The 26750-nt window shown below is 56.6% G+C and overlaps 2 protein-coding genes across 5 annotated transcripts in view; both read right to left on the bottom strand.

Moving 5' to 3' along the window:
- Positions 1-3811: 3811 nt before the first annotated feature.
- CACTIN (cactin, spliceosome C complex subunit) lies at positions 3812-17683 on the bottom strand. The gene is made up of 10 exons (XM_054578060.1): positions 17467-17683; positions 14496-14970; positions 11881-11976; positions 11268-11413; positions 10108-10270; positions 9912-10026; positions 7052-7244; positions 6178-6300; positions 5786-6069; positions 3812-5120 (listed from the first exon to the last, which is right to left on the bottom strand). Exons 1-10 carry the CDS (start codon positions 17640-17642, stop codon positions 4630-4632), a joined length of 2262 nt encoding a protein of 753 aa, XP_054434035.1. The 5' UTR covers positions 17643-17683; the 3' UTR covers positions 3812-4629.
- A 1604-nt stretch (positions 17684-19287) lies between these two features.
- PIP5K1C (phosphatidylinositol-4-phosphate 5-kinase type 1 gamma) overlaps positions 19288-26750 on the bottom strand; it is a 52378-nt gene continuing 44915 nt past the window's right edge. For 2 of the 4 annotated variants that reach the window (XM_054578061.1, XM_054578062.1), the window contains exons 16-19: positions 26550-26673; positions 24995-25072; positions 22448-22531; positions 19288-22208 (exon numbers count right to left, since the gene is read on the bottom strand). In XM_054578061.1, coding sequence (XP_054434036.1) covers positions 22206-22208; positions 22448-22531; positions 24995-25072; positions 26550-26673 — 289 coding nt within the window. In that variant the 3' untranslated portion in view covers positions 19288-22205. The remainder of the gene's footprint in view (positions 22209-22447; positions 22532-24994; positions 25073-26549; positions 26674-26750) is intronic. The other 2 variants (XM_054578063.1, XM_054578064.1) reach the window with 2 other exon arrangements.

Here is a 26750-nt window from a genome sequence, read left to right as displayed (position 1 = left end):
ACCTGGCCTCCCGGGGCTCCTGGGGAAACTGAGTCACGGTGGGCGCGGGCCCACAGAGGATCTGGGGGCTGCCACGTCTCCAGAGGCACAGGACGCCCGGTGCGTGGGCTGCCGGGAAGCAGGAGGGGCTAGGTCCCCTCTGAGGCTCGAGCAGGGTCCTCGGGGGCTAAAAATAGCCGGGTGGGGCTCCGCTCCACAGACAGCACCCTGCCGCTCTCTAACCTCGTCTCTCGCGGTCTCTTTCCTTCCCTTCCTTTGCCTCTCATCAGCCCCACCCCCGCTGTGGCCACGCCCCTCAGGCCCCCGCCTGGCTGATGGGGGTCAGTTGGCGCCCCCCAGACCCCGGGGAGACTGCGCAGCCTCCTGGGGAAGGAACATCTGAGGGTCACCAGGTCACAGGGGCAGGGGTGTAGTGGCCAGCACTGCCACCCGCCTGCCCCAGCTGGGCCCCCTCCAGTAGCTCCCGCGGCATTATTCACGGTCTGGGCAGCATCCGAGGCACGGAGGGGGCGGGCACGTTCTGAGTAAGGCAGGGTCAGCTCCCCAGGGTGCCCAGAACCCCCACTCAGGCTGAGAGCTGGTGAACCCGCTGGGGTTGGGTCTGGCACACGGTAGGTGGATTTGAGGCGGCTGCCAGGGCTGGGGGTTGGGGGTGCAGGGTGTTTAGAGGGGAGGGGCGGCAAGACTCTCCAGCCAGAAGCTCAGTGGGCAGCCTTCTGAGACAGGGCTTCCTGGAGCAGGTGAGCGGAGAGGGCTGTGGGTGACTGAGGGAGAGGGCAGTCCTGAGGAGGGGCCCATGAGACAAAGGCTGAGACAGGGCACTGGGGCCGGGGGCAGGGAAGCCTGCGGTCCGGGCGGGGAGGGTGCTTCCCCTCCCCGCAGTGCAGGGTGGGGAAGGGCTGGAGTCTGTCACTGTGGGAATGATTTGGAGGTTGAGGCCGCAGAGCAGGAACATGGCTCTGGAATGGGCTTCCCAGGCAGGGTCTACTTCCTCGAAAGCCCCAGACACACTCGGGGCTCTGGGCCAGGGTCTTATCAGCCCAAAGTGACCAGGCTGGACACAGCTAGAGCAAATGCATGGTGGCTGGCCCGTGCTGCACGAAAGTGAGGAGCTTCTTGAAGGCCCTTCCTGCCCACAGTCCTGGCCCTTACGTGGGTTGAGAGGGCCCAAAGGCCTAGGCATGGAGGGGCAACCTTGGGCCTTGCTCATCCAGAGTTAGGGCCTAGAATGGACCGTGACTGGCTAGTTTGGCCTTGAGCCCTCCCCGCCCAGTTCTTGGAGCCTGGGAGGGGCACACAAGAGCAGGATCTGAGTGAAGACTGACTCTAGCCTTGTACTCCCTGAGGTCTGTCGGGAAGCCCCTTCTCTGGCTTTCCTGCCTACCATGTTCCGGCCTTGGCTCACACCCCATTCCTCCAGATGGCCCCTCCCCCGTTCCCATCCCATTCTTTGAGTTCCTGAGCCATTTAACCCTAACTTCTCTTGAATGGCAAGGAGCCGTCCAACTCCGATGCATCTGGCAGAGCCCTGGTTCCAAGGACCTCTCCTCTGTAAAGCCTTGACAGTCTTGCTCCCCTTTAATCCCTTTTCAAGGACAACTGTGTCCTCCAGCCCATTTGGTGGACAGCTATGAACCCCAGGTAGGACTGGACACAAGACTTGTGTTCTCAAGGACCCCCCAGGCTGGAGAAAGACAGAGCTAGACACAGCCCTAACCACCGGCAGTCACAGCTCGGCCAGAGGAAGCAATGGGGCACTGGGGAGCCCAGAAGGTGAGCCAGGGAGGCCTGCTCTGGGGAGGCCTATGAACTGCTGCTTTGTGGGATGTGTAGGTGTTCCCCAGATGCAAGAGACATGACAGAAATAATACGTGCAAGACTGGAGGCAAGAGAGAGCATGAGGCCTTGAACTGCAGTGAGGGCTTGATGTGGTCAGAAGAGGATGCGGGGCTGGGCCTCCAGATGGGGGAGGTGGGGGGAGAGATGGCGGGAAGACTTCCATTCCCACTTCCTCTGTCCAGAGATAAGAAGGACAATGCTCCTTCTGGGACAGAGCCAGGGCCGGGTTCGGAGATGCACACTTGACTCGAATTTAGTCTGGGTCTCACTGCAGCTCTTGCAAAGGAGGTAAAGATGCTCATTTTATAAATGGGGAAACTGAGGCCCAGAGGGAGGAAATGACATGGCCAAGGCTGCACATGGGTAGGACTTGAACTCGAGCTCTGGGCTTCCCCCAACCTCCTGGGCCAGTGGCTGGAGGTCTGCTAGCCTCTGTTTACCCCCTCCTAGCTCACTTGGCACAGGGGAGGCTTGAAAGACACTGAGATGGCCTGGGGTGGCGGCGGGGGGCGGGGGGGGGGGCGGCGCAGGCCAGATGGTCGGAGCAGAGGCCAGGCTCAGGATGTGCCCCCCATGGCTGTGGTTTCCGGTGGGGGACCAGGCAGGGACTATCTATTTTTGGATTTGGATACAGCCAGCAGGAAGAGGCTGGGGTGGGGATTGGGGGCAGCTTGGGCCAGGGTGGAGGTGAGGGGCAGCTGGACGGATGCAGTGCCTCCAGTCTGCCTGAGGGGTCTCCTTGACACCCAGCTTGTGTCCCTGCTCAGCGTTCACCCCAATGGTTCCCCAGGGCCCTGGGGAGAGTCCAGCTCCTGAGCTTGCATTCAGACCTGCTGTGTCCTCGGCCCTGGGCGAACCTGCTCTCTCCCCCTGCAAGACAGGCTCCACCCTCCTCCTCCGCTCAGCAGCCCTCCCCCAGGAAGTCTTCAGTATCTAGTCTGAGGTCCCTCAGGCTCAGTGCCTCCCCCACCCCCACTCCAGCCTAAGTCCTTGGGCTGCAGGCGCCAGAGCCCAGCTCTCCTCCCTCCTGATCAGGGGCTCCCGGCTAAACACACCCAGCAAGTCGGTGGATGGTCACCTTCTCCCTTGGGATGAACACGCTTCCTGGACTCTATGGGGGACACTGTGGCTGGGAGGAGTCTCCTGGGGGCAGGTGGGGAAACTGAGGCTGGGATGTGGGTGGTGGCTCTCCACGTTGGAGAAGTTCCAGTCTGAACCCTGCCTCTTTCTATGTTTGAAAACATGGCCCTCGACGAGCCTGTTTTCCCAAATGGACATAATTCCTGTCACGTAGAGCTGATACGAGGTCGGGGCTGGGCCGCAGCAGCCACACACAGCCCAGGCTGTGAGAACAGAGTGGGGCCTTGCCCATCTGCTGCCTAAGCCCTGGGCTAGGCACAAAAAAACGCTTCTGGGGCCTGCCCTGCACTCAGTGACAGGCAAGTAGGCCACGATCGACCGGTAGTGGCTGCTGGCTCCCAAGGGTTCCAAAGGGGACAGAAATGGCCCTTGTGCTGCCATAAGGATATTCTTCGTACTGGATCAAGGTGGTTGGGTCAGCCAGGGTCTGCAGGGTGAAGAGGGTGCCAATTGGCCAGAGGGACTTTAGCTGCCCTAGGCGAGCAGCTACTCACCGCCTGGCGTCTGTGGTCAGGTCTGGGCCGTTTATGACCATGCCCTCCTAACGGAAGAGATGGCTGACAGGCCTGAGGCAGTGACAGAAGAAACCCACTGACTGTAAGAAGCTTCCTAAGGACAACTGTTGACTATTTTTATGTGTTGTGGTTTTTAAAAGGTCTTCTTGGTTGATGCCTTAGTTGTACAGAAAAATGTGCCGTGGTTACATGAGACATTAACAATAGGGACAGCTGGATGTGGGGGTAGGAGCCTGGGGCTACCTTTCCAGCATTTCTGAAACTCCAGTTATTCTAAAATAAAGTGTTTATTTAAAAAAAATCATACTCTTATGAGATCAGTTAGATGAAAATAAAAAAGATTTTCCCCTCCCCACCTAAAAAAGTCTTTAGAGAAACCACCTAAAATATTTCCAGACAAAATCAGGTACAGGGTGGGGCTGTCTGAGGAGCCGGGAGGTGGCGCTGCAGGGTTTGGTGCAGGCTCTTTCCACCTTAGGCTGCAGATGTCTCCACAACAGACCCTTGGTTCCTGGACATCATGGTGGATGACATGTTCTTCATCCTCACTTGGGAGGAGACTGACCCCACAGCCAGCACCAGGGTAAGGTGAGTGGGACGTCCCTCAAGAGAGACTTTAGAACCTGGCACAGCTGGGACCAGGCTCCACTGGTGTGGGCTCTGAGGGAGTCTGGCTGGGAAGGGGCCAGGTGTGTGGGCGCTGTAGCAGCAGGCTGTGTCGAGGGCCAATCAGTGCTCCGAATTTGGATTTCCTGCCCCTCAAAAGCTTGGTGCCCCTTGTCTGGGCCTCGTGCTGCCCCCAGCGAAGGGCCTGCACTACAGGGCTGGCCTAGGGCGGGGCCTGCGCCTTAGTGTGCCCACGCGAGCAGAGAGGTTGGCTGACGCTTGCTGGGTTGCCTGGGCTCAAAGAGTCCCCACCAGCCGTGCCACCACGCATGTCACAATCCTGGGCCAGCCTGTCCTGGTCAGCCCTCACCTCTCACAGAGGCAGTTCCCCTGTGACTTGCTCGCTGTTCACGCAGAGAAAGTAAGGCTAGTGAGGGGGAGGCCCAGCCTGAGGTGGGCTGGGAACCAACCAGGGAAGGCTGCCGGCCTCGCCACTCCAGTCGGGTGCTTTGGGAAGAATGCGGGGCCATCACCGCCGGTAACGGTAGCGTTTGAAGTGGAACCAGAGCTGGAAGATGCCATTGGCGAACTGGCAGCGGAAGCCATGGCGGTGTGAGTACTCCCACTCGCGGTTGACGATCTTGAAGGCAATATCCTCATAGGGCGGACCAGCGTGGAAGCGCAGGGTGGCAAAATCCTTGTTGTCAGGGCAGGCCTCCAGGAAGTACTCGGGAGTGGAGCGCTTATCAATGAGGTCAGGGTAGAAGATGTTGAACTTGTAGCCTTGCACGATCTTGGGTGGCGGATTGTCAAAGTCATAGTGTGTCTGGTTGTACTTGTTCCACTCAAAGCCCGTGTGCACACGGTTGAAGAAGCGTGGCTTGCGCGGCCGGTACTTGTCGGCCCACAGGTAGGCCTTGCCGGTCAGTGGCATCTCCACGCTGAACTGCGCCTCGTCCTGGCCCATGCCCTCCTTGGCCCGCCGGAAGAAGATGTCCTCCGCACTCTCGCTTGCATCACCTGTGGGCAAGGCGGCCACTATCAGGGACTGAGGTACCAGTGAGCCTGTTTCCCCATCACGGGGAGCCTGGACCGCACTCCCAGGGAGGTGTGCAGGAGGCCCAAGAGCCCATCCCACCCTGCCAGACCTCTCACAGGAGAACTGAGGCTCAGGGTAAAGACACACGATGTGGCAGACCCCAGCTCCCAACATGCCCTGCCTGCCTGTGCCACTGTCCTTGGCCATCTATGCTCACTGTTCTCCCTGTGTGGGTACCAAACACCATGTGTCCCCTGCTGAGTGGCCGGAGAGACTGCTGATTAAAAATCTGCTGGGGGACCCTGGGCAGGGGCCCTTCTGAGATTGTTACTCCTCTGTACCCAGGACAACAGTAGCTCAGGGAGGCCGAGGCGCACCCCCGGCAAACAGCAAGAGCAGCTCACAGCCGGGCTGGGCACAGGAAGTAAAAACGACTCTCTCTCTGTCCTTGGGGCCGGCCGGTCATCAACTCAACTGAATGATGAGCGAGCGGAAAAGTACATAGATGCTCAGAGACAGGGAGGGAGAGGGACAGAAAGAGGTTCGCCATTAAGCCCTTCGGCCAGCCCCAGCCCCAGGAGCCTCTTGCCCCAACCCTTTTGCTGCCCACACCCAACTGATGGCCTCATTTGCTCCCTGTGCACACCTGTGACCTGGAGCTGCTGCCGTGACAGCTGCAAGCGCTGCAGGTCCTCATCAGGCTCCAGCACGTGTGCGTCCAGCGGCAACTCGTGGGCCGTGAGCAGCCGGGGGCTGTACTTGCCAGCGTCGTAGTCGTCCAGACTCTGCTGGATCAGGTCCTCCTCCATGAGCACAGCCTCCCCCTCTGCTTCGCCCTCGGCTGGTGTTGCCCCCTCCGCCTCAGGCTCCACAGAGCCGCCCTCCAAGGAGGGCCCGGGGGGGGTCAGGGTCGGGACCTCCGGCTCTAGGCTTTAAGGAGAGAAGGCTGGGTGGGTGGCTGCCCTGACCCCTCCAGAGGTAGGTGGGACCCTGTGGGGTGGGAGGTTCCATCTTGGGGGACTTTTGAGCTGGGCCTACCTGTGGCCAGGAGACTGGGGCTCCTGCTTGAGGATGGGGAACAGTGGCTCACTCTCCACACCCTGCTCCTGCTTCAACTTGTAGAGCTTCTGCCGCAGCACATCCTGGTGCCGCTCACGGAGCCTGGAACATGGGCTGGGTGGTCAGCCTGACTGGGTGGGGAAGGGGCGCCCATTCTCCCTCAGACTTTCTCAGGACCCACCTCCCACCCTTTGCTGCGAGAACAGAGTTTGACAGGACAGTAAGTAATTACAACACAGGCTGGGGCTCCAGCCCAGCATGGCCATTGCAGGCTCAAGGCTTTGGCCATGAAAAAATGGGACTTGGGGTTGCGGACCCCAGAGAACTCTCCCATGGCTGGGAGGGGGCAGGTCTGGGTACCAGGGTATTCACATGCGGGTGTAACCTAATGGGCTGGAATGAGAGGCGGAGCAGGCAGGGAAGATAAATTTAGAGGCATGAGCAGTGGCAGGCAGACTCTGTGTTTACACAGCAGTGCCAAGCATGCTGAGAATTTGTACACAGGGTGTGTGGGACCCGCAGAAGGCAGGGACCGGCAGCCTGGGGCCTCCCTGTTATGTCTGCTGCCCGTATGGGAGACAAAGGTCAGGTGCCCCGTAAAGGCCATAAGGGAGGCAGGCCACTACAGGAGGCCCTGCCCGAACTCCCGGGGCCAGACAGCAGGCAGGGGCACGAGAGCATGGCAGGGGCCTCTGGCTGAGGTGCTGCTGGTCTCTGGTTCCCAAGGTTACTTAGGGACCAGCCTCTCCCAGCAGGCATGATGGAGGTGGCTCCTGTCCCCAGGCAAGACCCCAAGCGTGATAGGACCCACCCAGGACAGTGCCCAGCTGAGCTGAGGCCGCTGCCCGCTTACCTGGCACGTGCCATGTGGGCACGCAGCTGTTGCAGTAGGCTCTCCCAGTATCCCATGTCTAGGTTGGGGCCCCCAGCCCGGATCTTGCCCTCGATACCCTGGAAGATGACCTGCAGCTGGCTGTACGTCTTCCCTTTGAAGACTGACTGCACATCAGAGCTGACCGAGGTGTTGACGCCCTCTCGCCGCTCACCTGCAGTAAAGCAGGGGCCACTCAGCACCAGGTTGGGACCCAGGTGTCCGGCCTACCCATCTGGCTCACCACTGCCTCCCCTCAACCACACGGGAGCGCCAGGCAGGGTGTCCTAGGAGCCAGACTGCTTGGAATTCAGCTCCTGCTCTGCCAGTCTTCGCTGTGTGACCTTGGGCAAGTGGCTCACCCTCCTTGGGCCTCAGTTTTCCACCTGTGAAGCCTTATGAGACCACGCATATGAGCGCTGTGCTGTGTCTGGCACAGAGGACACGCCACCACAGCTGGAAGAACTGCTTACGTCCCAGGGGCTGCAGGGAGTTCCGACACCACCCCGAGAGAGTTAGGCCCCTTTGTCCTGCAGGGAAGTCTGTCCCCACATTTATCATGGGCTGGGGGCCGAATACTGCTTAAACCTACGTGCTTGGTTGCATCAGCCTCCTTGTTGCTCACCAAACATGCCAAGCACATCCCCTGCCCTAGGGCCTTTGCACACGTACTTTCTATCAGCAATACCCATCCTCAGCACTCGGCAAGAACGTACCTTCTACAGCAAGCCTTCCCTGATCACAAGATTGGTCCCTTGGCCTGCACACCTGATACACGGCTTCCCAAGGGCAGGGGCCTCCCTGAGCTTCCCAGTGCTGTGTTCCCAGCACTGGGCTGGTCCTCAGGGAGCTCTGTACGCAGCTGGGTGAATGAGGGAGTGGGCGATCAGCTCATGCTCCCTGCTCAAAAGTAGGATTCAAGAACCCCTGCCACTGGCCGCATGGTCACAGCTGACCAGAGAGGAGTGAGAGGGACTGGAGTCCCTGGCCCTCAACAGTGCTGGACACAGTGGTCAACCTACAGGCTGGCAGCCTGGCTTTGGTCTGAGACAGGTACAGAAACATCACGGGACCAAAACTGAACTCAGCAACAACCCCGATACCAGGGCCATCAGAACCGAGTCCTGCCCTCACTCAAACAGGTGCAGCCACCGCTGAAAACTAACAACACAGAGAGCCCTACTGGTGCTGCTCCTGAAGAAGCCAAGAACTGCTGAGACATTTTAAAGGAAGCCATGTCTTAGGCCTGGATGCCACCCAAACATCCACCGACAGAACGCTGGAAGTGTGCAGACATGTGGGATGTCCCTCTAGCCAGCGGGGCAGAGTCTTTAGCCTCTCAAGAAAACATCCTACTCCCAAAGTCTATATCCAGCCCCGCTGCCACCAGCCCGAGGGAGAGATAAGCATTTGCTGACACACAGGGCATCAAAGGACCACCTGCCTTCCTCCAGAAGCTACAGCAAATGTGCCCCACCAAGGCGAGAGCACACACCACAAAAAAGAGATGTGGGGTCCCACAAAGAGGGGCTCCCTCATTGCACAAAAATGAAGGGAGACTCAGGGGGGTGGTAGAGGCCAACCCTCTGCCTCGGGAGGTGGGGGCGAAGGGGCTGGGGACAAGAAAAAGGAAGCGTGATGGGCTACTTGATGTGTCTGAGCACCTGCACAGCTCGGCTGGAAGGCTGGGGTCAGTGGTGGACAGTCAGCGACAAGTCTGCAGGCACTATTTCCAGCGTCTCATTTCTCTCCATTCTTACTCCTCCTGGAGGGCTTTACCATCCCCATGCTACGAAAGGTACACCCCCCACCCAGGAAGTAGCCAACCAGCTGAGGTCGCTGAGCTGCCCAGCGGCCTGGATTTGCACCCAAAAGCCATGCTCATAACTGTTTCTCTGTCCACCAGCCGCACAGCGCCCTTCCAGTTCTATACCCAGTCCTGCTGCCACCAGAGGAGATTTCCTGGACACACATTTCTGACAACAAAGTTTCCCTTCCTTTCTCCGGAAGTTCTGCAGGATCTTCCTGCTAAGAGACTGTGAGAAACAAAACTGCATTTACGAAAACAATAGATACTCGTCTTTTTCATTAGAGGAAGGAAGTTGTCTCGGCTACAAATAACATTTACACAGGCCAGGTGGGAGGGAGGGCCCACACCCTCAGCCACTAGAGTAGGTGATGAAGGATGAAACTCAGCAACAGGAACACGAGGCTCACAGAAGCCGTAATTGTTACAGCTGGTGGCTTTAGGGGATTGGAGAGGTGGGCATGCCGTCGCTGGTCATGAGCTTTTAGAGTAGTGGTTCTCAACCGGAGTGATTCTGCACCCAGGTGACTAAGGACCACATCTGGGGCATTCATTTCCCTTGTGAATGTATGCTTGCAATCATTTTGATGAAAAGAAAACTGAGTTAAAAAAGAACACCAGGTTGAACAGACTGGGGTGCACGGGGTTTCCGACTAAGCAGAGCTGCATCCTGTTCTCACTCAGACTGAGCCTCAGGAGAAAACTTGAAACCCACACAAAAAAGCCCCCGCTGGCACTGTTCCCAGGGAGGCTCAGCACTGCTGAGTGACTGACTATTCAAAGGAAGCTCTGCCATCCCACGTCCTGGGCCCCGGGGCTCCCACTGCTCAGTGCTGCCCCCTGGTGGCTCTCATAGAGGTCTCCAGAGGGCTGGAGAGAAAAACCAACTGAGGTCTGCAGAGCACCTGAGGCTGGCTTGCAGTTGCATCACCCGGCCCTTGGCAACTCCCACCAATGAAGATAATGTGATCCCAAGAGCACACCCTGGTGTCTTTCTGTTCAGCTGGCTCAGGGTTGGTGCTGACCCTGAATTACCTGGGCCCTTGCCCGAGGCCTCCAGCTTGCGGAGCTTAGAGATCTCATCCTCCGTGATGATGGTCATGTCCCGCCAGAAGTCCACATTCTTGCCCTGCTCGAGTTCCATGTATACCTGGAGGAAGAGGCACAAAGGGGTGGGGTAAAGGCATGTCTTAGGGAGAACAGGGAGGTGGGTGGTGGGGCTGGGCAGTACCTGGATGTCCTCCAGCAGGTCCTCCATGTCAGCCACTGTGAGGCCATTGAGGAAGGTGTAAGGCTCGTGCATCTCGACAGCCAGGTCATCGTCCTCGGCGCTGATATACTTGGCCAGCAGATCAATGGGCTTTGCCCGTCCGTCCCGGATTCGAATCTTGGAGCTACAGGGAGCAGAGGGGTGGTATCACAGCTCAGGCTGTGACCTCCCTCTCAAAATCCTGCCCACGTGGGTGACAGGTGTGGGAGCCAGGGAGGAGCCTTGTTTGCAGGGGTGGGTGGTCAAGGCAGGCTTCCCGAAAGAGGTAGAAGCAGGTGCAGAAGACAGATTATCCAGGAGGCCCAGGCCCAGAAAGGGGCAGGGACCGGAGTGAACGTGGGGTCTGAAGAGCAGTGAGCAGGAGTGGAGCCAGGGGTTAGAGAGAACCACCTCTTCTCAGGGGATGGGCTGCCCAGACCGGGAGATCGGGACCCTCAGTGTTATGCCTGCAGGGACACAGGTCAGCGGCTGACCCTACACTAACCTGGGGGGCCCCACCATCAGGAAGGTCTGAGCCCCTGGCCAGGACTGGTGTGGCTGGCAGGAAGGACTAGGAAGGGGCTGGGGGTGGGCTTCCAGTGCACAAACACCGGGCTGTAGGCTCAGATGTGTGTGTGGCCGTGGACAACTCATAATCCCCAGGAGCCTCATTTTCCTTGCCTATAAATGCAGCTGATGAGCAAACACCCCTATGGGTTGTGGGTGAGGGACTAGGACAGTCAGTGAGGCCCAGGGCCCAGCATACTCTACTCAGCTTGTGCAGCTTTGCCACATGGAGTTGGTGCATCCTCTGTACCCAGCCCAGTGTGGGAGCGGGGACGCCCCAGTAACAGGTCTAGTGCCAGACTGGGGACTAGTGCCAGAAAAGAGACAAAAGGCAGGGACTAGTGCCAGAGAGAGGCAAAAGGCAGAAACCCAAAGGGTGAGGGGGGAGCAGTAGGGACAGCAGGTTCTAGGAAGCATGAATAGCAAGTGCAAAGGCCCTGGGGCAGGAACAGGATCCATGTGTCTGGGTCCAGAGGCAGGCTAGTGGGTGAAGGTGGAGGGACACAGGGTGGTGGCAAACAAAGGGTGGTGGTGGGCAGCCCCTCCCCGCTCCCCCCTGGCCCCCCGCACAGAACCGAAGTTTGGCCTGCTGGAGGTGGAAGTTGTCCTCTTGCTCTTCCCATGTCTTGAAGTGTTCCGCCTCCTTCTCCCGCTGCAGCATCTCTAGCTCTTGCTCACGCATGGCCTTCTCCCGCTCCCGCTCCAGCCTTAGCTGCTTCACCTGGAGGGTGCACAGAGAAGATGAAGGTGAGACAGTTGGATGGGGGGCTTGCGGAGCCTTCCCTGTGCCCTCTCAGGCCATGGGGTCCCCTTGGGTCAGGGCTGGGACTACAACCCATGCCTGGCCCCCACCCACCAGCCCTAGACACAGGGGGCGGTCCAGGAATGCCTGAGGTTTCAGAGAGGCCTTGGGAGAGGAGGCTCTTTCTACCAGAGACACAGCAGCCTGGTGCTGAGAGGAGCATTTGAGAATAAAGCCCAGGGGCCAGCAGAACCGAGGTGGAGAGGGGCAGCTTACTGGAGACACTGCCTGAGCCCCGGAATCCAGCTGTGCATAAGCCAGCATCCCCTGGGCTTTCCACGAGAGCTAATCAGGTCTTCTTTGACTTACACAAGGGCGAACCAGCCTTGGGCCCCTATGAAAGAAGGCCTCCTGGCCCCATGTGGACCGGCCAACAGCACCCCCACCTTCTGTAGCTCCAGTCGATTGTCCTCCTGGATTCTCTTGTTCCGCTCCTTCAGCTCCTTCTCCTCCAGGTGGCTGATGCCCTTCTTCTCCAGGGCCTAGAAGGATCAACCACAAGCCCGCTGAGCAGAGGTGCCTCCCTTCTGCTGCCCTCCCTGGAACCTATCATGAGGGAGCTCAGACGCACTTGTGTGTACGACTGAGATGACGGGCCCACAGCATCTGCTTTGCAGATGACGGGAGTGAAGCTAAGAGAAGCAACCCGCCCTGGCACACCTCACTGCCTCCCACTAAAAGATGGACTCTACCTCCACCTACAAAATCAATTTGATACAATCCAACCTACAAAGCCCCCTCTGCTGTAGGACATGTGCTGATGCACAGAGAAGAGGCAGCTGAGTCTGTTCCTATGGAGCTCACAGGAGAGTCTCATTTGGGACCTGGTGACTCTTGTTTCTTGTTTCAGACAGACATCAGCTGTGTGCAGTGAAGCCTTCCCATGGGGTGAACCCCCCAAGGCCGGGATGGGCTGGGAAAGACTGACTGAGAAAGAAATGCCTGAGCATGCATGTGCGCACACCAACCAAACTTCATTTGCAGTTATTGAGTGCCTACTGTGTGCCAGGCCTTGTGGACAGAGCTTGCCCTGTGAAGCTCACAGTTTGGCAGGAACTACACATTATAAATTAGGATGTGTATTTACTTATATCCTCACCCGAGGACAATTTTTCATTGCTTTTAGAGAGAGAGGAAGGGAGAGAGAGAAACATTGACTGGTTGCTCCCATACGTGCCTGGACCAGGGATCATAGGTGCCTAGACTGGGGATTGAACCCACAACCCAGTTATGTGCCCTGATCAGGAATTGAACTGGCAACCTTTCAGTTACAGGATGATGCTCCAAATGACTGAGTCACACCAGCTGGGGCAGGATGTGTATTTAGACATCACCTTTGTAATGAGAGCTTTTGGGGCCTGCTTTTTAAATTGTGGTCACCACTGCATCCTGATGCCTGCCTTCATTCTCTCCTCTGTGAACTTTGCTAACTTACTCATTACAGCTCATCTCCCCACAAAACTACTGGTCTCACAGAGATAAGAATCTTTGTTTCCCTCGCCAGTAGATGTGCACCTAGGGCCCACACAGAATCCAGCACCCGGCAGGCACACGATACAAGTTTGTTAGTCAAGTGCTAGGAAAGCAGGGGCGATGCTCTGATAAAGAATACCAGGGGGACCTGGGGGACCAAGGGGGCCAGGAGGGCCTCTCAGAAGAGGAACCATGCCAGCTGAGATCTGAAGGATAAGAACCGACCACGGAAGAGGTAGGGAGTGTTCTAAGGCAGAGGAATGGCGAGTATAAAGGCCGAGGCAGAATGGGCTTGGTGTGCTCAAGACAGTGACAAGAAACCACGCCTGGGGTGCGGGCGAAGAGTGACCACCTGAGCCTCTCCCTTTGCCCACCTTCCCTCACCCTGCCTCACCACTGATGGGTGCTGTGTCAGGTTAAACTGTGTCCCCACAAAAGGTATGCTCATGCCTCAATACCTGGAAGCTGTGAATGTGACCTTATTCAGAAACGGGGTCTCTGCAGATGTAATTAATTAAGATGAGGTCATACTGGATTAGGCTGGGCCCTAATCCAATGACTAGTGTCCTTAAACGGAGAGAGAAATTTAGACACAGACACGAAGAGGATAATGCCATATGAAGACAAAGACACAGAGGGAAGACAGCTGTATTACAACAGAGGCAGAGACTGGAGCGATACAGCTGTGAGCCATGGCTGCCAGCAACCCCCGGAGCTGGAAGAGATAGGAAGGATCCTCCTGTCTCCTCCCCAGATCCTCCAAGTGGAGGACAGCCCTGCAGACACCCTGAATTCTGACTTCTGGCCTCCAGAACTGCCAGAGAAATTCTGTTGTTTTCAGCTATGTGCTGAAGACCATGACTGCAGGTTAGACGATCAGTGTGTAACTTTCAAGAATGAAATGATAGCCCTGAGCTGACACAGCATAACCACGGAATCCCATCTTGGGTGTGTGACACTAAGAACCTGTTCTCCAGTCACAGTGAGGTTAGGCTGTTTTGGTTTTTGTTCTATTTTTTTTAATCCTCACCTGAGAATATGCTTGTTTGTTTAAGTGGATTTTTAGAGAAAGAGGAAGGGGGGGGGGAGAGAAATACTGTTCAGCTGCCTCCCATACACACCCTGACAGGTGACTGAACCCATAACCTAGGCATGAGCCTACCAGGGATCGAACCACCTTTTTGGTGAAGGGGACGATGTTCCAGCCAACTGAGCCACCTAGGCAGGGTGAGGTTAGGCTGGTTTTTAGGGCAAAGCATGCCTGAAATATTACATTTCAAGAGACAATTAATGGAATAAAAGCTGCCAGAGCCGGTGTGTGTGTGTGTGCATGTATGTGCTCACATGTAAGATATATTCCACATGGCAAAGTGCAGCCTGGGAAATGTATGCTACGTGTGCTAAATAACATCTGTTGAAACAGAACTTGTAAAAAGTATATGAAATAAAAATAATCAGAAAGGCAGGAAGACTTTGCGAAGGCACAAACACAGAACTAATCACCAGGCGCTTCATAAGACTGGCTCACCTTATTCCAGATGAAGGTACCCAGGAGATTGTTGTCGCCGAAGGGGTTGTCGGTATTGGTGTAGCCCATGTACTCCTCACCCCAGCCCATCTTCTCCCGCTTCTTCCTCTCCTTGGCCTCCTTCTTGGCCAGCCGCCGGGCCCGCTTCTCCTCAGGTGTCTCAAAGGCCTTCATCAGCTCCGCCTGCTGCTTCCGTTCCTCACGAAGCCGCAGCCGCTCCTGCAAGCTCTGTTGCTGGCTCAGGGCCGCGGCTGCCTCCCGTGGGCTCTGGGAGTGGTCTGGGGATGCAGAGCTGGAGGAGGAGGAGGAGCGTGGAAACCAGGAGCGTGTCCGATGGCGGCGGGCCCGCTGCTGCCAATGCTGCTCATTGCCTGAGTCAGACTGAGAGGACTGGTCCTGTGAATGCCATCGTGGTGGTTGTGGGCTCCGGCTCTGCCTCCCTCGCCGCTGCCACTGGTCTTCCTCTGAATCTGACCTGGGGAAGGAATCCAAAAGGGTCTGCTCACTGCCTGCTGGTCAGTCATTTGTTTGACCTATGTTCAGTGAGCACCTGCTGTGCGCCAGGCACTGTTGTAGGTTCTGAGAACATGAGTGCTGACCAAAGCATTGATGGTCCCTTTCTTTGTGGGGCTCACATCAACAAGTAAACACACAGTGTGGATACTGGATAGTGCTTTGAGCCACAAATAAATAAATAAATAAAATTAGGGGACAGAAGGTAAGAGAGGGTCTCCCTGAGGCGGTAACTCTGGAGGAAGTGGGGGAGGAAGCTATGGAGAGATCTGGGTGGAGCATGATCCAGGCAGAGGACATAGCAAGAGCAAAGGCATTAGGGTAGCAGTTTACTTGGCAAGTTCAAGGAACAGCAAGGAGCCCCACGTGGCTGGAGCAGAGTAAGAGGGAGAGTGAGGAGATGAGGGCAGGGGGTAGGCTGGAGCTAGATGGTACAAGAGCTATGGAAGTGTTTGAACTGGAGGATCTGATCTCTCCAAGGTGTCAAGGAGGGCGTACCAAAGAAGGTGGTGTTTAAACTAGTCGTACAGGATGGGCAGGAGTGAATGGGAATGAAATTGACAGCAATAAAGGGCCAGGGAAGGGCACTGGGAATAAGGAACAGAATGAGTAAGCCCCTAGGAATGGATTCTTTAGTATTTTAAGGCCTTTGAGCGAGGAGAGGTAAAACTAAATCTGTTTTTAGTTTGTTAAATGTTCCACCTATTAAGCTCATGTTAAAAAATCTGATCTATGAAATCCAATTATTTTGGAGCCCTTGAACATGGACTATAAATGTGACCAAATTTTTATAAACAACATTAATTACGTATCTAGGGGGGTTAATTCTTGTGAATAATCCAAATACGAACAGTAAAAAGAAAAAAAACAAAGATGATAATAACAAGACATTATTCCATGTGACCTAAAGTATGAACACTAGGCTTAACCCAGGGTCAGCAAATTTTTTTCCTGTAAAAAAACAGCTCTGCTGTTGTAGTGAAAAAGCAGCTGTGGAAGGTATGTAAACAAATGGACATGGCTGTGTGTTCAAGTGAAATTTCATTTTGGGACCCAAAAATTTGAATTTCATATAATTTTCACATATCATAAAATACTGTTCTTTTGATTTTTTTCCCTTACCGTTTCAAAATGTAAAAAGTATTCTTGGTCAGAGGTTGTAGTTGGCCAAGCCCTGGTTTAAAGCATCTCTTCAATATTTCTGCTTATAACTCCTTGGAATTCCTGGGTGGCAGTGATCTTAGGAGGCTCAAAAGGAAAAGCTACCTTCTTGGCCTAGAGGGCAATCAGTTGTGTCTGACTACAGCTTTTCTGGTTATGGTGTGGAGAGCAGGCTGGAGTTGCAATTTTCAACCAGTATACTGCAGGACTTTTTAACATAAGCAGTACCTGATTATTTAGTCAGGGACACCAACATCCTTTTCCTTAGACTGTCAAACAAACAAAAAAAAATGACAACAGCCAACACAATAGCCATCCAGTGTGAATGAATCAAAATTATACCCATTTTTTTTTTTTGTCAGATCGGCAAAAAGTATATTTCTTTGGTATGTTGCAGAATTTTAGTAGTTTATGTGTGTCATGAGACGAAAAAATGTTGAAAATTGCTGGGCTGGAGGAATGGGAGACAATGTATGTTTGGAGAGGCCCCATGGAAATCTTAAGGGAACAGACAAGTAAACGTTGGTCACAGTGGGGAAGAGAATGGCCCGAGTGTCATGGCCTGTTAGGGGATGAGCCAGCACTGGAACCCAGTGCTGGTCTTGGAGTAGTCCCCGTCACTGTGCTGGTTCCTGTGTGCTGAAACAGACTCAAGCCAAGTCTGGCAAGGTGCCCCACATCCAGAAGAGAAGGGCTATAGGCCATGAGGAAGCTGAGACCCAGGTCCTAGGAGTCAACTGAGTCCTGCCACCTGTCATCAACAGTTCTTCCCTCTCACACCCACCTCCATTAACAAGTACTGTCACCTCTACTTCTGAAACCCCACTCAAATCTACCCACTTTTTCATTGCGCCCCCCACCGCCTCCGTCTCGTGAAGGCCATCATCATTTGTTGCCTGGACAACTGTGTCATTCTCCTCTTCCTCTTCCCTGGTGTCACTCCTGCCTCCCCTCCACCCCCCAGTCAGTCCTTTCTCCACGAAAGCCAGAGGGAGTTCGGCAAAGTGAGACCACGTCACTCCCCTATTCAAAATGCTCTCATGGTCCCCTTACGAATAATGGCCAAACCCTCACCGTATACACAAGAATCTGCACAATCTGGTCTCCCGTTACTTTTGTCACCTGCTTCGCTCACTGGGCTCCTTGATGTCCCTCCAAACATCGGATCCCCTGCCTGGAATACCTCTCACTTCCTTACGCTGCTTGACGTCCCCTTCTCCAGAAAGCCCTTCCTGACTAACCCCCGCTCCCCAGGGCGGGAGCCGGATCCCCGGCACAGATCACGCAGTGACCCCACCTGCGCTCCCGGCTTCGTCGCCTCCGCCGCTCCTCGCCGTCCCGGCGCCGCCGGTTTCGCTGCCCATGGCTTCCGCTTCGATGTCGGCTTCGACTCCCGCTTCGGCTCCGCTGCCTTCGGCTCTTGCGACCCCTGCGACACGCTGACCGCGAACGAGACCGTGTGTCTCGACCCATTAGCTGGGACGGTGGCTGTGGCGCTGACACAAATATCCGGGGTCTGCTCCGAGGGCCTTCCTCGGTCGCGTCGCGCGCGCCAGGCTGTCCCATCCGAGCCTGAGCCAGGGGGTGAGAACCCATTCCGCCACCCCATCCGCAAGGACTCCGATGCCTTGTAAACTTCCCACTTTCTGCAAACGTGGTCCGCGTTATAGACTCCAGCCAGACTGTGGCCTCCAGGGTCTGGGATTCGCCCTTCAGGCAGTGCCAGGGGCAGTCCCAAGCGGGTCCTCGTGTCTTAGGATAGGAAGCCCAACCTGCAGTGCGCGGAGCGAACGTGAACCAGGGACTGTTAGTGGGGCGGGGCCTGGGGAGGCGGGACCGAGAAGGGGCGGGTTCAGGGAGTAGGTGGAGCCTTGAGGGCAGGACCCCGGGGAGACACGTCCTGGTAGTGAGGTCTAGTGGGCGGTGTAGGCGGGGAAGCCCGAAGATAGTAGGTTCGAGTCCCGACCCCTCAAGAGGGCGAAGCGTGGGACTTGGGACGGAGACTGAAAAGTCTCACATGCTGGGCCGAGCTTTTATGAGACTCACTATCATGCTCCACCATCCGCCAATGGATACCTAAGTATTTCAGGGATTAAATTTACAAAAACGTCTCGGATGACTCCCTTAGTTTCCTTTCAACCCATTGCATAGATGCGTAAACAGGCTCAGAGCGGGACAGTTACTTTAGCCACCGTTCTGCGACCCCAAAGAGGCAGCTGTGATTTGAACTGGGTGGTCCAGCTTTGTTTCGTGGGAGGGATAAACGCAGCACTGGCTGTTAGGGGAGAATAGACCATAGGGGACAGGGCAGGAGGCCTGAAGATCTGGAGGATCCCAAAGACCTGCTCCAAGCTCCCCTTGCCCACCAGAGGTTGGTATTTAATATTTTAAGCTAATTCTTTAAATCTCTGTCTTAAAATACAGCTTCATAACACCATCCTAAATGCTGGCTTTAAATGTGCTGCTTTGGCTTGGTACCAAGGTGCAGGGTGGGGTGGTGGCACGGAGTCTTCCAAAGGGATTAACAGAAGAGCATCTCCCACACCCTGGTTGTTATGGGATGTGGGCTGTACTGCTGATGGGATAGCCCAAAACGTGAGGGGGGCCTGGCCCTGAGACCTTCAAAATGCAGATGCATCCATGAGAGTATCTGACTTCTAATCTCTGAACGTAAGGAAAGCACCTTCCAGATCAGCTGCATGTCTAGTCTATACAGAAGCAGAGCCACCCTGCATCTGCATCTGTGATTGTAACTGGGTTTCCAAGAGCTTTCTTACAGACAGGATCTCACTGTCAACTCAGTTCTTAAACTGAGTCTAGGGGAAATATTTTCCCCTTAAATGGGGTCCATGCATTACTCAATATGAGCCATTCTGGCAGAAGGAATACAAACGTTTGGGAATGTTTGTTCCTTGAGCTCGACTGCACTGACGCCAGAACCTTTTGAGTTTTTTGTGGCTGATCTGGAATCCAGGAGGCTAGCTCAAGGCAGTGAAGACATTTGGGTTCTGTTATTTTAAATCTTTGAGGGTTTATGTTCTTACTCACAGCCAGTCCTCAAAATCCCAACCAGACCACAGGAACGCGGAGAGGCAACAATGCGCAGATGCTTATTACCCAATTTATTAGAGAGATCTTTCAACATAAAAAGAGGAAGGGGCGGCGGGGATGGGGCCCGGGGCTGCATACGAGTGTTATCAGGGCCAGCAGTGGCTGCAAGGTTACAGAGGCGCCCACAGGAGGCTTCACTCTGGATTGTCACATACCAGACCGGGGGCTGAGCACGTTGAAGCCCCGGTGAGAATTAAGACACACAAGGTTTGCAGTTACGTTGTGTTTCAAAATCAGTTCAGCCATAAAAACAAGGTTGGGATGGGGACAGAGGGGCTGCGGCGACAGTACCATGGCAAGAGACCCCATCAGGGATGGGGGTATTGCACTGAGCCAGGTGGTGGAGGCAAAGGGGTTGAGGAGAGGAGGCTGGCAGGGGACTCACAGAAGGCTCCACCTTGTTAGCCTCGGGAAATGCCTTTCATTTTTACAGTACAGCAAGTCAGACGCTGCTCACATTCTCAGCGACAGCGGCCATCAGAGATGAGCCAGGAGGGAAACAGGGCAATTTACAGATTTCCATCTGGGGGATGGGGTAGGGGGGGCAGGGTGACAGCTGGGTGGGACCAGGGCCTTCCTGGTCAGGGGTCTGAGGAAGGCCATGAGTTCAGTACAGTTATAAATAAGGTCTTGCCTTCCTGCTCCCCTGCCCAGTCCTGGGACAAAGAACACAACACAAAATGGGTCTCCGAAGGGGTCTTCCTGACTTCAAACAAAAATAGTAATGTCATATCCAGGAGGTTTGCAAATTACTCCTGTGAGTCAGCATCCGACCAGCACATTTGTTCTGTGATTCACTCAGGAAAGGCCGAGGTACCCAGCAAGGGCTGGGGACCTGAGGGGGCCACGCAGGCAGCTCCCCTCCTTGCTCCTACAGCTCCAGATACCCTGGCCAAGGACGCCTGGGACGCAGAGCCCACTGCTCCAGGACTCTGCCTGCTGTAATGGCCATCTCCACCAGGGCTCAGGATGTCTATGGTGCCTGGTCTCTGGGAGCCTGGGTGAGGGCTCTCTCGTTGGCGTTTGGTTGACACAGCAGTCCCTGTTAAGTCTCCCAGGCCTGAGATGCACCTCCTGAACTCTGCCTGTCTTCCCTCTTGGTGGGAGTGGTCAGGGACAGACTGGTGACTTGTGGCATTTGGCCACAGTACCTGCAGACAGGCACCAGTCTGATATCCAGGTGAGGGTGCTCCCCAGGGTCTGGAGAAACGCTCCTTGGGCAGGAGGGAGAGGATGCACTTTTGCTTCTTATTCAGGCCACCTGCAAGCTTATTCTGACAGGTCCTCTGAGGGTCCCTTTCCCCAGGCTGCATGGAGTGTCCCCCATGGCCCTGCTCAGAGCTGGGGTGCTGCTCCCATGCTGACAGTGAGAAGAGAGCCCTCGGGGTGCAGCCTTGCTCTCCAGAGAAGAGCAGACAGCAGCCAGACCAACAGGCTCCCTCCAGCAGACTGTCTGAAGTGGGATGAGGGACCTGCACAGCAGGAAGGAGCAACAGCGTATGCAGCTTGCGAGGACTGAAGAACTCAGGTTCCTGGGTCGGCGGGTTGTCTGGCTGTCTGGGGCTCCACCAGGGAAGCAGGGCAGCGGAGAAATTCTTCTAAAAGGTGTGGCTTCGCTCTGAGCCGGTTCCCAGCTCCTCCCATGTGGAACTGAGTTGGTGGGGGTCTGCAGAGTACAGAAGGGACAGCCACCACTGATATTTCACCTCAGGAGGTGGGAGTGTGTCTAGGTGGAGGGAGAGGCCCTGCAAAGCTGTTGGTTCCAGTAGCCTTCTCTGGACACAGCAGGGTAACCTGGCAGCCACCCACTGGAGCTCCGGGCCCAGGAATGGCTGCCCCTGCTGAAGATGACAGAAAAATAAAAACAACCGTATTGTTCTTCATGAAGAATTTCTCTCCCTATCCTTTAATCAGCACAGGCGTCATCATCATTTAAAAATGAAAGAGACGATCCCCACCCCAGTTGGGGGAACTCTTGCTGGAGAGCCTGGCCCTCTAGGCCCCGTGTGCGCCCACGGGGAGAGCCCCTGCTCCAGGACACGAGCTCTCGGGGAGTCCTGTGGCTGAGGGCATGGGTGCTGCCTCTGAGTCAGCTGTTTTGGAAAGCCTGCTTGGAAAGGCTGTCTCCCATCACTTGGGCCCTATCTTCCACACACTGAGCTGTCCGCACAGGTGACAGAGATGTCCACAGCCCTGAACTCCACCTAGAGGCGCAGTCGTGTGTCTGTACTCTTCGCTGCCTGGCTATTTTTGCCCCCAAGTCACCTGGGAGGAGGGGGTGGTGGGAAACAGATGTCGAGAGATTGAGGGGTCAGCCGGGTGGTAGCCAGCCCTGGACCACCAGTCGGCCTCCCCAAGGACAGATGTCCAGCTCCTGGCCCACAAACCTGAGCCGAGAGCAGCGGCTGGGCCTGAGTGGGTGGCCTCCAGAGGCGCCCTGGGAACCAGTGGGGATCTGGCGGCTCTTCCCTCCAAGGCGCCCCATCCAAGATGCAGGTGGAGCAGGGAGGTGCCTGCGGAAACTCAGAGTGGGGTTTTCAGCAGACAGGTCTTGTTCCCTCAGCAAGACACATGCAAGCATAGCAAAGAACTAAAAAGTGCTTAGAATGGAGTTTCTTCTTTTTCCACTGTTCTTTTTTTCTTTATCCAAAAAAGCACTCATGTGCTGCTGTCTCTGTGCAAAGAGTAAGGACCCAAAATAAATACATGATTGGGAACTCAGGAAGGTTCACAGTATCACAGGCGTAGGTAGTCAACGGAGCCGGGGGCGATCGCTTTGCAGCCCGGAGCATCAGCGACCACCGCCAAGGGGAGGACGTGGGCGAGTGAGACCAGTGGCAGCCAGGTGGCACCTCCTGTGCTCTGGGCCGAGCTGGGCTCGCTGAGTGTGTGCTCCATTCTTATGGGTTGGTGACTGCATAGAAATTACTGCAGGAGGCAAGAGAGGCAGGTGAGGGCTGGGTGGGTCAGGGCTGGACCCCCCCGCACCATGGGCCTCCCACGGTGGGGCCTGGCCCCAAGATACTTGCCCCACGGGCCTCCACATAGTAAGGGCCCAGGCCTGCCCCCCACCCCAGACCTCAGTTTCCCCCTCTGTCATTGGGGCATCTGGGGTCTATGCTCTCAGCCCCAAGTAGGCCAGGCTGGAGGGCCGTGGGCACACTTACTGTGTCGCTCTCGCCGTCGGAGGCTGAGTGGGCCTGTGCACTATAGTGGAGTGGGGAGTACACCCAGCTCCTCTCATCGGTGGGCTGGAGGGCAGGCAGGCGGCACGTGCAGGAAGGGCGAAGAAGAGCAGGGTGTGAGGCGGCACAAGAGAGGTGAGAGGGAGGAAGGAAGAAACAGAAATAAAAGAGGCGGACCCCCAACGCAGGACGACAAGTGGGCAGCTCAGCCCCTGGCTGCCCTCTCCCTAATGGGGACCTGTCCCCAACCTGGATGGCCCTAGAGATGGGCAGAGCCGGGGCTGAGTGGCCAGAGCAGGCAGGGCGGGCAGCAGGAAGCAGTGAGGGCAGTCAGGGCAGGCCGGGCGCAGCGAGGTGGGGAGGAAGAGTGGCAGGGGCTTGGCGTGCTCTGCTGTCCTCTCTCCTTCTCCTCCTCTGCCCATCCACGGCGCCTGAACCTCCGTCCTGGCCCAGCAGCACCCTGCCCTCAGATCCTGCCTGTCACGTGGGTTCTGGGGGCACTTGGTGGCAAAGGGTGGCGGGGGCCGACTGGTGTTCCTCCAGCTGTGTCTGGGGAGGGGGTTCCCCATTCTGGCATAAGATTGGGGGTGGTTTCCTGCCATGCTTTCCTGCCAGGTCTGCTCCCATCTCAGGAAACTCCATGGGCCCTGAAGCCCTCCTCAGGGCTCTCCCCACCTGTCTTCCTCCTTCCTCTTCCCTCCCGGGAGCCCCCCCCACCCCGGCCTTCAGTGCCCTGAGGCTTGAGGACCTCTACGCCAGCTCAAGCCTCTGTTCTGAGCATCAGGTCTGAGTACACACTTACCCTGGCCACGTCCGCCTGGCTGTCCCAGGGCCCCTAAACCTACCATAGCCACAACCGACAAGCCCCCTGACCTGCCCCTCCTGCACTCACTGCCCCTCAGAGCCCATCTGCTGCTTTTCCCCGCCCCTGTGCCTACTCAATCCCACCCTCCCTGCAGCTCCCTCCATGACACCTGCTCTCACAGGCCAGAACCCCATGCTCAAGTAGGCCACTCAGGCTGCTGGGCACCATGTACCTCATCCCCCAGGAGGCCTGTGCCCATCTGTGGACTGGCACGAAGGAACATAGGGCAGCAGGGCAAGATGCCACTCTAGGCTCCGCTCATTCCTTTAGATGGTTATGGGGCAATAAAATCCCCCCACCCACCAGCAGCGGCTCGCTCTATCTCCCCTGGCCCCCTGGGAGCCCAGAGGCCAGGGCTCAGCTGTCTAGGGCCAGGCACGTCCAGTGCCCAGCATAGGGCAGCTGCAGGGGAGCTCGGCGCTGAGGCAGCTGCCCTGCTGAGCTCAGAACTTGGGAAAAGAGGGTCCCATTGGATATTGTAGAGAGCTGGGTCTGGGGGAGGGAGCGACCCAGGAATTGGGGGTGATTCCATTACAGTCAGGCCGAGGGGACACCCTCCCTGCAGGTCCGAGGGTCCCTCCTGCCACTCATCCAGCTTTCTTCTCCTCATTCCGCCCCCTCCTTCCTGTTCAGCTGTGCCCCCTGCAGAGATACCCTTTCCTTTCTTTCAAAGTTCACACCAACCCAATCCAGGCACAGTTGCAAACTGCCCGCCAAGGGAGCCCTTGGGGGCTGCTGTGTCTCCCCAGCTGTTGGATCATGAATCGCCTATGGGGGGGTGGCCTTGCCATCTTGGGAAGACAGAGTGTGGCAGTGGGACTAGGAAAGTGGTCTCGACATGCAGCAGTGGGAAGAGGGCCTTGCTGCTGGGGCCAGGGTGTGAGCCTCTGAGGGGCTTCTTCTCGAGAATAGAAACTCTTGCTCCAGTTTTTCACCCTGTTCCACCAGTTTGCACTGTGTAGCTCTGGGCAGGTTACTTGGCCTCTCTGGGCTCTTCATTTATTGCTCATAATGACAATAACAGGACTGATAAGGCCACTGCCACATGACATCCATGTAGTGTCCTAAGCTCACTGGATGGATGAGTGTCTACTACACACAGGGGCTGCTTGGGAGGCTGGACTCAGATTTTGTCCCACCTGTGTGCTCTCATGGGTTCCCTATGGAGCTGAGGCCTCAGTTTCTCCATCTGTGAAATGGGTATGAAGATAACAACTCCTCTCTCCTGCAGCTAAGAGCCCGGCTCTGCAGTCCCTCACTGACCTATGTAACTACTCCCATCAAAGGAGCAGATGTGCCTTGGGGAGCTGTCAGCAGCAAGGTCTGAACAAATGAGAAGTGTCCACCTGACTTGTCCCGCCATTAGAAAGGCTGGGAAGGGTCAGAGGCGGCTTGGGGCTGGGAGTCAAATGTAGTCTCCACCCCAACCAGGCCCACTGAGTACTGGCCGTCTGCCTGCTGGCCGCAGACGCTCACCTGCCTCATAGGGGATTAAATGACATTCCTGCAGGACACACACAGCAGGACACCCTGCACAGTTGTCGTGATTATTTTCCCCAGGTCCCTTCTCAGAGGAAGAGGGGCGGTTAGGCCCTAGGGCTCCTGGCTGCCCTGGGCAGCGGGACAGGGACTGGGCTTCCTGGAGGCCTGCTGTGGTCACTTACAGTCCCCGAGGAGCTCAGCGTCATGGCCCGCAGTCGGTGGTGCCGGGGAGAGTAAATCCAGTACCTCCCATCCGTGAACTGGGTGGGCCGGGCGGGCGGAGGAGGCAAAGAGAGGACAGGATGAGGGGACAGGAACGCGGAATCCCGCTGAGGTCAGGAAGGTCAGGTGGGGAGGGTGCTGGGAGGGGGCAGGTGAGCCGATGGCAAAGCAGTAGGAGGGTCTGGGGGCGTCAGGGTCACTCTGTGGCCTTAACCTTCTCTGTGGCCCTCGTGGCCCAGCCACCCACTCATAGGACACAGCCTGGCCACCTCGCACACGATTTGCAAGAACAGGACATAAATCAAGCTCCCATGGATGGCGGGAGGATGGCAGGTACAGAGGACACACACACAGAGTGCCTGCTACTGTTCCTGGCAGGAGCCCCGTGACTCAGAAGCACTGGATTGGGACAGCAGGGTGGGGGTCATTATGAAGCAGCGGCAGCAGCACAGGGCCAGGCTCACCCGCACTGTCAAAGGCCTGGAGGTTTGGAGGCCAGACGCCAGGACCAAGGCAGTGAGCAGCTCGAGCTCACCTTCCCCTGGCGGGGATGAAAATGAAGGTCTAGGAAGAGGGCAGACAGCTGGGCTGCAGTGTCTGGACTTCCCCGTTGCAACTGGGGCCATCTGGCCTCTGATCCAGTGTCGGGGGCCAGCGGACTCAACTTTGCGGGTTCCTTGGCCACCCAACACCTACCTCACCAGACTCCTGGCTCATCTAATCTGTCTGCCTGCAGGAGACGCACAGGGGGGAAGGCGACCCCCAGCTTTGGGAGGGAGGCCCCGGTCCCCAGGCCAGGGCCCCTCCTTGTTCTGACAAACCCGCCTTGTCCAGGAGCAGCCACGTGTCCTTGGCCAGTAAAGTCGACAGCATGAGGACGATCTGTGCCTTGCCACAATTCCCTTTCCCCGTTACGGGTGGCGCCCACCCAGCTGCACCCCCCACCCAGTGGAAGAAGATGCATAGCATTTCCAGTCCACCTCAGCCAGCTCGGCACAGACCAAGGAGGACCCCGGGGCCTGTGGGGGCTGAGAGCATGAGGATTCAGATGATTCCAAGGGGCACAGGCTGGCACGGCTGGGGCCCTGTCTCGTACCAGGCAGTGGTCACAAGGTCTGGGGAGGAGGGTCCAAGGCCGATTCCTGGCCTTGGAATGGCCTGGCCTGGGTGATGCCAGGCAGAACACTCACATACCATGTGCGCGTGCATGTGATCAAGAGCATACCATGTGTGTGTCTGTGAATATGCAAGAGCACATTGAGAGTATGCCGGTGGGCGTGCAAGAGCATGTGCAGGTGTGTGCACACATGCCTCTCGAGTATGTGTGCACATGTCCATGTGTTAGTACAAATGTGTGTAAATATGGGAGTGTGTCCATGTGAGCACATGCACGTGTATGTGGCTGTGATGTATGTGGTACATGTCAACGTGTGCGGGCATGTCCGTGCCTGTGTGCGCATGAGCGCCTGCTGGGGCGAGGGTCCAGTGACGGGAGAGAGCCCCTGGAGAACTTACAAAGTAGATGTCAGTGGCGGGAGCATCCTCCTCATCTGAGGCCTGGCTGGCGGGCTCTGAGGCCTGGCTGGCGGTTTCTACTTCGACAGCAGCAGCAGAGGCACAGGCGGGGGAAGCTTCCACCCTGGGGACAGGGAGGACGGGGGAGTCCTGGCGCTGGGCTCTCAGCAGCACCATCCTTTGCTAGCCCATGCCCTCCCA

Source organism: Pteronotus mesoamericanus, unplaced genomic scaffold (genome assembly GCF_021234165.1).
Source record: "Pteronotus mesoamericanus isolate MK-2021 breed Mesoamerican mustached bat unplaced genomic scaffold, CSHL_Meso_final contig_482, whole genome shotgun sequence".
In the NCBI taxonomy this organism is placed as follows: domain Eukaryota; kingdom Metazoa; phylum Chordata; class Mammalia; order Chiroptera; family Mormoopidae; genus Pteronotus; species Pteronotus mesoamericanus.
Note: the sequence above shows the minus strand (reverse complement) of the source record. Positions and strands in the feature narration are given on the sequence as shown.

What these genes read in the sequence shown, in the direction of transcription:
- CACTIN (XM_054578060.1), bottom strand. Translation starts at nt 17,642, where the DNA reads ATGGGTCGAGACACACGGTCTCGTTCGCGGTCAGCGTGTCGCAGGGGT. An exon ending in CGACGAAGCCGGGAGCGCAG is followed by an intron (nt 14,971 to 17,466) that starts GTGGGGTCACTG and finishes TTCCTTCCCCAG; the next exon opens with GTCAGATTCAGAGGAAGACC. An exon ending in GCCCACATGGCACGTGCCAG is followed by an intron (nt 6,301 to 7,051) that starts GTAAGCGGGCAG and finishes CCCATGTTCCAG; the next exon opens with GCTCCGTGAGCGGCACCAGG.